The following is a 13,275-nucleotide window of genomic DNA, read 5'->3' as shown; positions in this document are numbered from 1 at the left end:
AAAAAAAAATTTTCACTTGTGTCTTATCTTTATTTCTTTACTTTATAGACTTAGTAGTGGAAGCCGTCTAATAGACGGAATCCATTACTAAGTCGGGGCCTAGTGTTAGCCGGTATAAAATGGCTAACACTAACCCCCCCATTATTACCCCAGTACCCAATGCCACCAGGGGTACTGGGAAGAGCCGGGTGCCAGTGGTCCCGGAGCGTCAAAATTGGCGCTCCTGGACTGGGGCGGCAGCAGGCTGGTAAGATTTAGGCTGGGGAGGGCCTAAACCAATGGCTCTTCCCACCCTGTTGTTACCAGGCTGCTGTCGCTTGGTTTTTAACCCAGCTGGTTATATAAATTGGGGGGACCCTATGCGTTTGTTTTTTTTTAAATAATCAAATAATTAAAAAAAAAAAACGCATAGGGTCCCCCTTATTTTTATAACCAGCCGGGTTAAAAACCAAGCGACAGCAGCCTGGAAACACCAGGGTGGAAAGAGCCATTGGTTTAGGCCCTCCCCAGCCTAAATCTTACCAGCCTGCTGCCGCCCCAGTCCAGGAGCGCCAATTTTGACTCTCCGGGACCACTGGCACCCGGCTCTTCCCAGTACCCCTGGTGGCATTGGGTACTGGGGTAATAATGGGGGGTTAGTGTTAGCCATTTTATACCGGCTAACACTAGGCCCCGACTTAGTAATGGATTCTGTCTATTAGACGGCTTCCACTACTAAGTCTATAAAGTAAAGAAATAAAGACAAGACACAAGTGAAAAATTTTTTTTTATTCAAATAAAAACACCCCCACACCCCTCATTGACCATTTTATTAAAAAAAACACCAAACAACCGCTGGTTATCGATGTAGTCCATGGAATCCGACATAATCCACAGGATACCGATATCTGAAAAACAAAAAAGGAGAAACACACAAAAAACACACAAACAGGAGCACAACACCCATCATTGTGAGTGGTGTTGTGCACCTTACAGTATGCAGCATCTTTACCGATCGCTGCTTACAGTCTGGCCCCCAAGGGGTTAAGGGAGGATGTATTGCATCCCCCTTAACCCCTTGGGGGCCAGACTGAAGTCAGACTGCACCCATCCCAGCAAGGAAGGGGTTAACTGACCCCCCCCCTTTCTTGCTGGGAGGGGTGCAGTGCTGGGGAGGGGGTGGGGAGAGCTCTATACTCACCCCGATGTGTCCTCTTCGCTGGTCCGCAGCACAATGAAGTGACTGTACTGCGGACCGGCTCTTTATATGTGCGCTGAGCCGATCAGCCAATAAGCTGAGCGCACATATAATTCTAAATGTTTCTTCTAATAATGCTATTGTGATAACATAATTAGAAGAAACATTTGATGTTTTTTTATTAAAGTGATGATTAGTACAGAATGCTCTATTTACCGGGAATATGAATTAACGGCTTAATGGAGCTTCCTGTACTAATTAATTTTTAATTAATAAAACACATTTAATAAAACACATTTTCGTTGTAATAAAATCAGTTTTGTTGTTCAATAATTTAATTCTAACGAATCCATCATTGTGCAATTAAATATACTGTTAAAATAAAATATATATAAATAAATGTATATTTATATATATATAACAGTATATTTAATTGCACAATGATGGATTCGTTAGAATTAAATTATTGAACAACGAAAGGGATTTTATTACAAAGAAAATGTGTTTTATTAATTTAATATATTAACTATTAGAGGCATCGGCATTCGGCATTATTGCCGGCTATTTTTAAGTACTCCGTACGGATCGCCTGTCAATCCATGGCCGTGAATTTGCACAGTTCCAGCCGCAAACAATGGTCTTGTTCATTTTTTACGGGTCCGTTTACGATCGGGCCGTAGGCTCATACATAGTGTGCACTGTGCAGCCGTATATTGTATACTTTCCAACGTACGCATGAACCGGAAAAATACGGACAATGATTTACAGCCCGCAATACAGCCGCACAGATACATAGTGTGAACGTACCCTTAGGCTGGGTTCACACTACGTATATTTCAGTCAGTATTGTGGTCCTCATATTGCAACCAAAACCAGGAGTGGATTAAAAACACAGAAAGGCTCTGTCCACACAATATTGAAATTGAGTGGATGGCCGCCATTTAGGCCCCGTTCCCACTAAGCAAAACTAGCGGATTAATGGGAGTCTATGGGAGGTGCGCGCTCCTGCCCTGTCCGCGCTGAAGAATGAACATGTTCATTGTTCAGCGCGGACAGGGCAGGAGCGCGCGCCTCCCATAGACTCCCATTATGAGCGGGAGGCTAGCGGCATTCCGCGGCGGACAATTCCGCCACGGAATTCCACTAGTTTTGCTCAGTGGGAACGGGGCCTTAATGGCAAATATTTGCTGGTATTTTAAAACAACGGTTGTTATATTGAAATAATGTCAGTTATTTACTGTGGACAGAGCCTTTCTTTTTTAATCCACTCCTGGTTTTGGTTGCAATATGAGGACCACAATACTGACTGAAATATACGTAGTGTGAACCCAGCCTTATAGACTTTAGCTGGCATTGGTTTTCTCCCCAGATAAGTGCCAGAAAGTGTCTGTTAGCCAGCGTGTATAATTACTGAGCTAATGTGTTGGTTGATAGCCCATCTACTTGTGGCCAATTTTTTTTTTTTTTTCTAGACTTTTTGACCATATAATCCTACTGATGTTTGGCCTCTCCCATGTTTATCTGCTTTCTTTCCTCTTCACAGAGAATTACCGTTTACAGAGTGCCTATGAAAAACATCTAATCATCAAAATTGTTTTAGTGAGTAATGTTCCAAATAAGCGGGTTGTCTTAGAGGTTGAAGTGTCAGGATAACAGGGTTACTCCTCTCAAGTATAGTAATAGAGGGGAGGAAAGAGAAAACATCAAGTGCCATTAACTTAAAAGCCCTGTTATATCAATTTTGGTATTTCTGTGGTATCAATTAAGCTTTAAAGCAGAAGTCTGGCGAAAATTTTTATGTCACGACCCGACTCCCAGAGCTGTGCGGAGAGGATAAGGGCTGAGGGACACAGGGCACTGGAGGGACACTGAGCATCCCCCCTGCCATCATCCTCCCCAGCCCTAGTGGCGTAGCTATAGCGGTCGCCACTGTGACCCGGCCCGCCACCTCATTGCCCCTTGCCCCCTAGCTCAAGAAGGAAAGTAATACCTCAGCTCAAAGAAGACGTCACCTGTGAGTTACTGAATGAGGTTTTTGCATTTTGTAGAACATTATTTGGTAGGAATTCCCCAAAGTTACATATGGGGGATGGGGGGGCAGTTACATAGTTACATAGTTGAAAAAAGACACATGTCCATCAAGTTCAACCAAGGAGGGGATGGATACAGGGAAGGGGGAGGGGTGATAGGTTGTATACATATGCATTTATATTATTTTTGTCTAAGAACTTGTCTAGGCCGGTTTTGAAGCCCTCAACTGTCACAGTTCTCATTGTAAAGAAGGCTTGTCGCCTCCGGAGATTGAACCCCTTTTTCTCCAGGCGGAGGCAATGCCCCCTTTTCCTTTGAGGGGGTTTTACCTGGAACATCTTTTCCCCATATTTCTCGTAGGGGCCATTTATATATCTCCCCTTAAACGTCTCTTCTCCAGACTAAACAAATTTAATTCTTTTAATCTCTCCTCATAACTAAGATGCTCCATTCCCCTTATTAGTTTAGTTGCCCGTCTTTGTACCCTCTCCAGCTCTAGAACGTCCTTTTTATGAATCGGTGCCCAAAACTGGACAGCATACTCCAGATGAGGCCGCACCAAAGCTTTATAAAGCGGTAATATTATATCCCTGTCCCGAGAGTCCATGCCTGTTTTAATGCATGACAATATCCTGCTTGCTTTAGAAGCAGCTGACTGACATTGTGTGCTGTTCTGTAGTCTATTATCTACAAGTATACCCAGATCCTTCTCCATCAGCGACTCTCCCAGTGTAACTCCCCCCAGGACATATGATGCATGCGGGTTATTAGTACCCAGGTGCAGAACTTTACATTTATCCACATTGAACCTCATTTGCCAAGTGGACGCCCAAACAAGTATAAAGGGATTATTATTTGTGAGGTGAGACAAGGGCCATAGAGAGATATGTATAGGTGCCCAAAAATGTTGCAGCACTCCAGAATTCAAACAAAAAGCTTTGTGTTTATTAACCTATAAAGTAAATAGCTATTGACTTTATGGGAAAATAAACACAGAGTTTTTTGTTTAAATTCTGGAGTGCTGCAACATTTTTGGACATTCATATAAGTTTTTTGCATATGTATGTGTGTGTGTGTGTGTGTGTATACATTATCCAGGAAGTGAAGCCTTAAGCCTAAGGTAAACAGAATGATGTGTTACTTACATTGTCCTGTGCGCTTCACTTTTCAGCTCACTCCCTTTTCTGTCTCTGTGCAGGAGATGGGCTCCATTGTAAGCCTGTGGAGACAGTCTCTGGCAGTGAGTTGGATATCGCAGCAAGCCTAGGATTGAAGCTCTTAGCTGAGTGCTTCTCCTGGCTCTATCTAATGATTGGTAGGAGTCTGAGCATTCAGACTTCAACTCATAAAACCTTTGACTTGTTTTTAGAGGTAATGGCAAAATTTTAAGGCAACAAGGACACTTTAAAGAGGTTGTCAAGAATAAAAAACAGGAATTGTCTATGGGCTGTGTGGTACTGCAGTTTCGCACCATCTAGCTGCACTATGGCACTGTTTCTGGTGTGGGAGGTGGGGACACAATTCCTTTTAAACAACAAATGACAAGCTGTTTTTTTTTCTTTTTTTTTCTTTTTATTAAGTTCCAGTTTGTAAATTCCTACCTAAGTCTTTTCTACATCGGTTTCTACCTCAAGGACATGGAGCGACTCAAGGAGGTAAGTGGGGGCATCCTTCCCTGGCTTCACCTTTTATGTTGCATTTATAGATGGTACAATATTGGTTTTGTGATGATTGACATTTGAGCCATTGCTTCTTATCATTTTCTAAAAAAAAAAGGCTGTATTACTAACCTGTGTGCACCAACACACCATGTTTTAACAGATAAAACATGTTTTAGCTTTACTATGTAATTAAAGCCAAAATCTTTTGTATGGCCTTATGGAGGGTTTAGTATACACGAGAATACAAATATACATGGAGAGTGCAGTCTATAAGCGTTTGTGCTGTGACATGGTTTGTAGATTTGTCTCTTTATTCCATTAGATTTGTAATAAAATGATGCCTATGGTCTGGATTGTATGCTTGTTTCTTTGGTTGTTTCTGCATACTTGATCTGGTGCAGCTCTCTTTACCATCAAGCACTTTTCCCGCCTTCTTTCTGCTCTAATCATGTTCAAGGTCACTGTGTGATGGGGACGGCCTTGCATGTCTGGGAAATGAAATGGCTTAAAGGATAAGTTCAGTGTTAGTGATTTTTTTTTTCTCTAGAAATACTCTGCTAATCTGAGGATTATTTTACTGTAGAACGTCCATCTTTGGCTATAACTCCTCTCTGTTTACAGTGAATGCTGAGTCTTGCTTATGTTGCTGTTGAAGACTGTAAATTGCACCATCAGCTTGAATGTAATATCGCCTGCCCCTGGCTTTGTACTGCAAACCCAGTTCAATTGCCGTTAATCATCCACTATTTTCAATCAATGCTGTGGTTCTTCCGGGCTGCCGGAGGATTAAAACTCAGCCATACTGTTTACAGTCCCTTACTATTAAGCTCACAGCCGGGTATGGACATTTTCAGTGTGCATGTAGAAGATTGCATTAAAGAGAATCTGTCATCCTGTTTGTGCGCCCCCTCAGCAGTGACAGACATGCTGATTTCAGTGGTGTGTCACTTACGTGTGCACGTGTTTTATTTCCATAAACATTACATTCTATTCATTGTAGCATAAAGCTGGTGCTGTGAGGCAGGAGTCTTATGTATTCATGATATGCAAGTCTGCAAGCAGCAGTGGGTAGGCAGCAGGCGGGTAGCATAAATGGCCTGAAAGGTTCTCTTTAAACTCATTGTGCTGCTTACATTGAGATCAACCGTGCCCAGATTAAAGCAGAATCACATGCAAAAGGACCTCAACTAGAAACGTACTTTAATCTCATAAGGAGCAACCACTATGAATTTTATTTAACTTGTGAAATAAAGTGGACAAGTGAAACTACATACCTCTGTAGAATTGTGTCTAGTAGACATGTTACTCATGCTACTAAAAATCCTTACATCCTATAGAATTTGTTAATAATTTAATATTTGTAGATTTCGGAGTCACCAGATACTGTCACATCTGTATCTCAGTCATGGAGACAATCCGTCAGTTCTGTGTATAATGATATGTAATATAAAATCTGAACGAGATGGTAAAACATTATGGATAGCAGGCTAGCTTTTACTATGATGCTTCTCATTTGCAGCTTCCTTAGATTGAATTAAAGAAGCACTCTGGATTTTTTCTGTTAGTGCAAAATAGGTTATTATTAAAAATAATAATAATAATATTGTGAAGGCTCATGCGTTTGCCTTGTGCTTACCAATTTTATATGATATGCCATTCATGGGTTGTCTGCCATCTTGATTCCTATTTCCCCTTTTATTATTATATATTGTACTGTAAAACCAGCCAGGACCAACAGGTAAACAATTAACTTCCACAGACAGTAAGGGCCCTATTACACACCACGATTATCATGTGAAAAATCGTTATATCATTCAAATTTAAACAATACTCGTTTTGTGTGAATGTAGGCAACAATCAAAAAATTGTTTGTGTGTAGTTAATCGCATCTTTTGAGCTGAACCTCATTGTTAATTGTTTGATAATCTTTCACTGTAATTCCACATTTGTTTGCTAATTGCTTATTAATCATTCACTGTAATTCCACATTATTCAGATGAAGTAAACGATTGTTGCAACTATCCTAACTATTGTCTATCGTTCTGTGAAATATAGTGAACAATTTGGGGTAGCTCTCGTTTGCTATTGTATATCGCTAATCATTAAAAATTGCTTTGTCTAATAGGACCCTAAGTGTAGATGACAGACGCCAAAAAAGCACCAATGCCGCTGCTATAACATACAGCACTGGGACCTGGTAACTAGGCAAAAAAAAATAAAATATATTTATTGTAGGCTTTGTGTTTTGACTCAACAGCACAATAGAGCCTTCCTCAAGCACATCCATATTACACCGGTACAACCTTAAAGGGGTACTCTGGGCTGAAGTTATTTTTATTGTATGGCCGGGGAAGGGGTGGAAATAGAGGGCAACGGTCACTTACCTCCCCAGTTCTAGCGCCGGGTCCCAGATCGCGCCACCCCGTTCTCCCATCCTGCTGCCGCTTCCTGGTCTGACCTGCGGCTTGAGACGTGACATCTCAAAACAGCTCAGCCGTTCATCGGTCGAGCTGGGACTCCGCTATGACCGATGAATTGGGGAGGTAAGTGACCGGCAGCCTCTATTTCCACCCCTTCCCTGGCCATACAATAAAAATAACCCCAGCCCGGAGTACTTCTTTAAATAGTAGCCATCAGAGCCCAGGATTACTTTTGGTTACTTTTCGGTTACTCCAATTCAGTGTACATGGAGTGATCCAATGTTTAACCCCTTCCCTCCTTAACCACTTTTCATTTTTGCACTTTTGTTTTGTCCTCCTTGCATTTAAAAGGCCAGGGTGCTTGCATTTTTTCACTTACAGACCCTTATGAGCCCCTATTTTTGACAACGCCAATTGTACTTTGCAATGACAGACTTAATTTTTCCTTATAATATTCTCTAAAACAAAAAAAAAACAATAATAATAATTGCGCAGTGAAATTAAAAAAAAAAAGCATTTTATTTATTTCAGGGGGTTTCGTGTTTATGCCATTCTCAAGTCAGTAGAATTAAAATGATAGGCAACTTATATAACTTTTATTTTATTTGACTGCTTTTAAAAAATTAAAACTTAAAATATGTTTAAAATCGTTCTATTACCATCTTTATAACACTTTTACTTTTTGGTTTATGGGGCTAATGAGTTGTCACTTTTTAACACCATGATCTGTTCTTTCTATTGATACCTTGCTTGCATATTAGCAACTTTGTGATCACTGCAATGGGCTACTGGAGCCCTTTGTAATTAAGTACCCAGCCAGGATCAGCGTCATTGCAGAGCTAAGTCTCGGCCCAGCAGAAACTGTCGCAGGGAGGCTATCCCTCCACTAGATCCCAGGTGATGGCTTTTTCGAATCATTTAAATGCAGCTGTCAGTTTTGACTGCAGAATTTAAATGGTTAATTAGCCAGTGTGGTGATCGGGCCACTCTGGCTAATAGCCGTGGTCACGTTGTGAGCCCTCTCTGTATTCCCCTTAATGCATGATTACATCCCTGGACGTCAGAATGGGTTAAGGGTAGATAATAATTGTTTACAAAAGAAAATATTCACAATATTTGTTTTCAAAAGAGCAATTCATAATAAAGAAAAATCCAAAAAGAGTAGCATATTCCGAATCCAGAAACATCGTTGTACAACCCATTTATATAGTAGACGAACCTGTGGGAACAAAGACCTGTTAACTACCTAATCTCGTTTTCATGCTCCCTCCCAGAGTTTGTTGCTTCCCCCAGGAGTAACAAAGCTCAGACAGATATGAGATAAAGCATTACCTTTATCTATGAAGCCTATGTCTATGACAGTCACCAGACTAAGGGCCCTATTACACGGGACGATTATCGTGTGAATAATCGTTATATCGTTTGAATTTAAATGATAAGCGTTCTGTGTAATTGCAGGCAACGATCGAAAAATCGTTTGTATGTTGTTGATTGTTGATTTAGATCTGAACCTAAAATCATTGTTAATTGTTCGCTGTAATTCCACGTTCGTTCGCTCAAGTTCCGCATTTTTTTTACTAATCGTTCAGTGTAATTGCACATTGTTTATTGTTTTGCTGAGATGAGAAGGAATAAACGATCATAGTAACGATCGTAACTAACGATCATCGTTTTGTGTAATATGGTGAACGATTTCAGGTTAACGATAAACAATCTCGTTTGCCATTGTTTATTGGTAGTCGTTAATCGTTAAAAATCGCTCCGTGTAATAGGACCCTAAGGAGGCATTTACATGACCCCAGAAAACTGTCCGTGCACATACAGTATTCTGGAGACTGAACCTGTCTCATTATGATGCCAAAAGGTCTGAAACTGTTTAAAAGTTTGCACTACTGTGCTATCGTTGGCTTACTAGATAGAGGTAATGCTTTATGTCATATCTGGTGGAGCTCTGTTACTCACGGGGGAAGCAACAAGCTCTGAGAAAAACAAGGTTACGGTAATTAACAGGTCTTTGTTCCCACAGGTTCGTCTGCTATGCAAATGGGTTGCACACCAATGTCTCTAGATTCAGAATATATGATTATTTTTGGATGTGCTTGAAGAAGGCTCTATTGTATTGTTGTGTCGAAAAGAGTTGCCATATATATACATTTTATAATCATTTTTCCTACCTACTGCTTCCTAGTGGTATCTGTTACAGCAGCAGTATTGGGAGGTTTGTTTTTTTGTGTTTGTCATCTGCTCTTACTGTTTATGGAAGGAAATGGTTTACCAGTTGGTCGTGGCTGGTTTAACTGTACTATTGGTTTGCACCCCGGTGGTCCTTATTGAGCAGCAGTGACAGCTTATGTCAGGGCTTTTAGCAGAGTTGTGCCTATGTGTTTACACTTTATTAGGATACTCTGAGCTGTACTAACAATACTGCACCAGAAGGTGTCCCTCTTCCTTGTTTTCCAGTTGAGCTGCATGTTATAGGATACACAGGAGATTTTGTAGGTAGTATGGACAGGCATTGTGAGTCAGTGGAGTTTTATACCTGCAGTTAAACATTGTAGGAATTCCCCTCCTGGTCTCTTAAGGCCTTTTTACAAGGGCTCATTATTGTTAACAACCTCACTGTCTAAACAGTGGATGTGCGCCCGATAACAATGCATAAAATTGCCCGGCCACACGATTAATCATTTCTTTATACGAGTGCCAATCTAGCTGATCAGCACATGTTGGGCCTTCCAAAAGAACCCTTAGGGCAGATATCTTTAGCAGCACTCTATACATGAAAGAAACAGGGCAAAGCTTTGTGGGGGGGTGTCTGAGGTCTGTAAGGAATTTTATGAGCGATAATGTCTGGGCCGGCCTAAGGGTAAATGGCGCCCTGTGTGAAACCTTTTTTTGGTGCCCCCCCCCCCCTCCCTTAAGGTAACATAAAGGTCCTTCAGCCTCCCACCCCTGCAGACGACATTCAATACCCATCAGCCGACCCCCTGCCATACACTTAACTACCCGCCCAGCCATACAAACAACTACTCCCAGCCATACAAAAAGTACCCCCCAGCCAGCCCCCCCCCCACAACTTCAGCCCCAAGCTCCCCACTCAACTACAGCCCCAAGCACCCCCAGCCCCCCACACAACTACACTCCGACAGGCAGCTGCACATCTAACTTAGACATAGAAGTTAGATGTGTTTGTCTGTCTGCTGGAGCGTCGCAAACTACCTACTATGGGAGGAGAAGGCCGGCAGACAGACAGCACATTTAACTTCTATTTCTAAAGGCCCTATTACACCAACAGATCTGACGACAGATTATCTGCCAAAGATTTGAAGCTAAATCCAGGAACAGACTATAATCAGAGAACAGGTCATAAAGGAAAGCCTGGATTTCTCCTCTTTTCAAATCCACTCCTGGGTTTGGCTTCAAATCTTTGGCAGATAATCTGTAGACAGATCTGTTGGTGGAATAGGGCCTTAAGTTAGATGTGCAGCTGTCTGCTGAAGCGCCCCTCCCCCAGCTGTCCGCACAGGTCGCACACCCCAAAGGCCGGCCATGGATAATGTTATCACATAGTCAACAGAAAGTCAGCCAGAAAGGAGATTCTGTCTGTAATTTAGTGGAAGTGGCAATCACATGACACAACTCATGGAATGTGTATGGCTACCGCTGAGCTGGGATGAAATAAATTACACTGCAGGAATATTGCTGGTGTGTTAGCATTGTAAAAAAGTTCTTGAGTGCTTCTTTATTGTAGGCAAATATAACACCAAAATATAAGCTTACTATGTACAACATACTATACCAGAAATGTTGGGATGAGGCTTCTGTTGTTTCAGCAGCAGTAGGAGCTGCCATATCATGCTGCTCCTTCCAAATCTGAATTGCACAGGAACCCATTTACTTAGAACACTTTTTTTTTTTAGTTTGCGGAAAAAAAAACTAACTCCCTAATACTCAAACATGTGATTCTGCTTTAACCCTTTTTTATTCTGTTCTTTTTTTCCACTTTTCTTTGTTTATTCTTCTTTTTTCTTTCTCTCTTCTCCCTTATGTTTTCCTTCACCTTACACCTTCCCTTCCTAACTACCCTGCAGCTCCTGCTCGTTTTCTCTCTACCCCACAGCTTCACCCGTCAGATTAAAGATGCCCTTCTCCCTTTCCTTACCCTCCAGTTTCATCTGTTCCTCATCGTCCTCAGGGGGCTTCTCAGATCAACCCGACGCCTCTTCAGATTTAAAGTATGAGAATGGGAGGTGGCGTAGTGGAACCACAATACCTGTAGCTATGTTTGATAAACATTGTTTAGGATTAGGGTCAATTTACACAGAAAGATTATGTGACAGATTATCTGCCAAAGATTTGAAGCCAAATCCAGAAACAGACTATAAACAGACATCAGGTCATAAAGGAAACCTGAGATGTCTCCTCTTTTCAAATCCATTCCTGGCTTTGGCTACAAATCTTTGGCAGATAATCTGTCAGATAATCTTTCTGTGTAAATGGACCCTTAGACAAATTATGTTGGAATTGCTGAACTCACCGCCATGGAATCCCACCAGCCTCAGTGTCATTCAGGTTGTGTATGGGAGGGCTCTCCCGCCTCTCTGCTCTGCGCGCTTCTTTGCTCAAAGAATTGACATGTCAATTTTTTGAGCAGAGAGGCGTGAGAACCCTCCCATAGACAACCTGTATGATAATGAGGCTGACAGGATTCCACGACGGAGAGTTTGGTCACAGTATTCCGCCTCTTTTACTCCGTGTGAACTGGCCCTAAGGTAGCAACATTGTAGTAGTCCTAGGTCAGGCTTATTCTGATTTATTTAATGATTAAATCCTTTTGCTTTATAGGAAGGTTCTTTTAACAATTTAAGAATCTGTTCTCCTGTTACCAATGTACAGTTGTGTATTGCAGGAACACAAAACTCTCACAGTTATCTATGTGCACAGTTTGTCTGGGTGTTTTTGAGGTATAAAACATTGAAAAATTTTCCTTTTTAAATCTGAAAAACGTCCAAAAAAGTCTATACAGCTAGGCTGGAAAGCATGAGCCCAATAAGACTGCTGAAATGTCTGCTGTGAAAACTGAAAAAAAAATCTTTAACATTTGCAGTGTGTATTATCAGTGTAGTATTATATCTTATCTAATAATTTGGAATATGTATTAACTTCAGTTTCTATACAGAAGAGATGACAGGAAAATAATGGAAACACTACTTTGTAAAGGATAACAAACAGATTTGGCAGTGTTTCCTATTCTTAGTTGGTGATCTACAATAATCTCAGCATTTGATTTACAAGCTGCATAGGATAAAATGGGATTTTGTGAGCTTCTTGAGGGTGCTAGACTTTATCATTGCCTGAAGGAGGCTAAAAAAACTTTTTGTGGTTATATTAAAGGCAGAGCTGAGTGCACGGAACATAGTAATTGCATCAAGGGTAAGGCAGCGTGTTCAGTACAAAGAATGCTTAGACATACAGCTTTTTAAAGGTATAGTGTAGTCTTATAATAGTACAGATTCACTTACAGACATGGCTACCTTCTTCCTTATATACTATACAATGGTACTGTCCTTACCAATAAATAATGTTAAATCATCAAGGGAGGTGATATACTACATCTTTGCAATTTACTTCATAAATTTTTTTTGCCCATTTTCTATATGAAATACGATGCTATACATTTGACCTCTAGGTGTCTCACTAGGTGCAAACCGGCTGAGACTCCGTCACTAAGGCCATTTGGTCTTTAGCAAAAGCAAAAAAAAAGACCAAATGTAGGAAGTGATTTCATTTAGCCCAGTGAAGATGGATGCTGATTGCATCTGCTGCAGATGAGTAAACTAACTGATAAAAAAAGGTCGATCTACTGGTGAAATGAAGAAATATGAACAACACAATGGGGACTAAATAGACCGTAGGAGTGGCAAAAATAAAAATGCACAGCATACATAAGACTTAAATATAAACATTAACTATATATTTGATGGATTAT

At 40.9% G+C, this 13,275-nt stretch overlaps 1 protein-coding gene across 4 annotated transcripts in view; it reads left to right on the top strand.

Moving 5' to 3' along the window:
• ANO8 (anoctamin 8) overlaps positions 1-13,275 on the top strand; it is an 82,148-nt gene that overhangs the window by 53,671 nt on the left and 15,202 nt on the right. For all 4 annotated transcript variants that reach the window (XM_069964399.1, XM_069964402.1, XM_069964398.1 and 1 more), the window contains exons 11-12: positions 2,721-2,776; positions 4,789-4,863. In XM_069964399.1, coding sequence (XP_069820500.1) covers positions 2,721-2,776; positions 4,789-4,863 — 131 coding nt within the window. The remainder of the gene's footprint in view (positions 1-2,720; positions 2,777-4,788; positions 4,864-13,275) is intronic.

This window comes from Dendropsophus ebraccatus, chromosome 3, assembly GCF_027789765.1.
Source record: "Dendropsophus ebraccatus isolate aDenEbr1 chromosome 3, aDenEbr1.pat, whole genome shotgun sequence".
Taxonomy (NCBI): Eukaryota; Metazoa; Chordata; class Amphibia; order Anura; family Hylidae; genus Dendropsophus; species Dendropsophus ebraccatus.
Note: the sequence above shows the minus strand (reverse complement) of the source record. Positions and strands in the feature narration are given on the sequence as shown.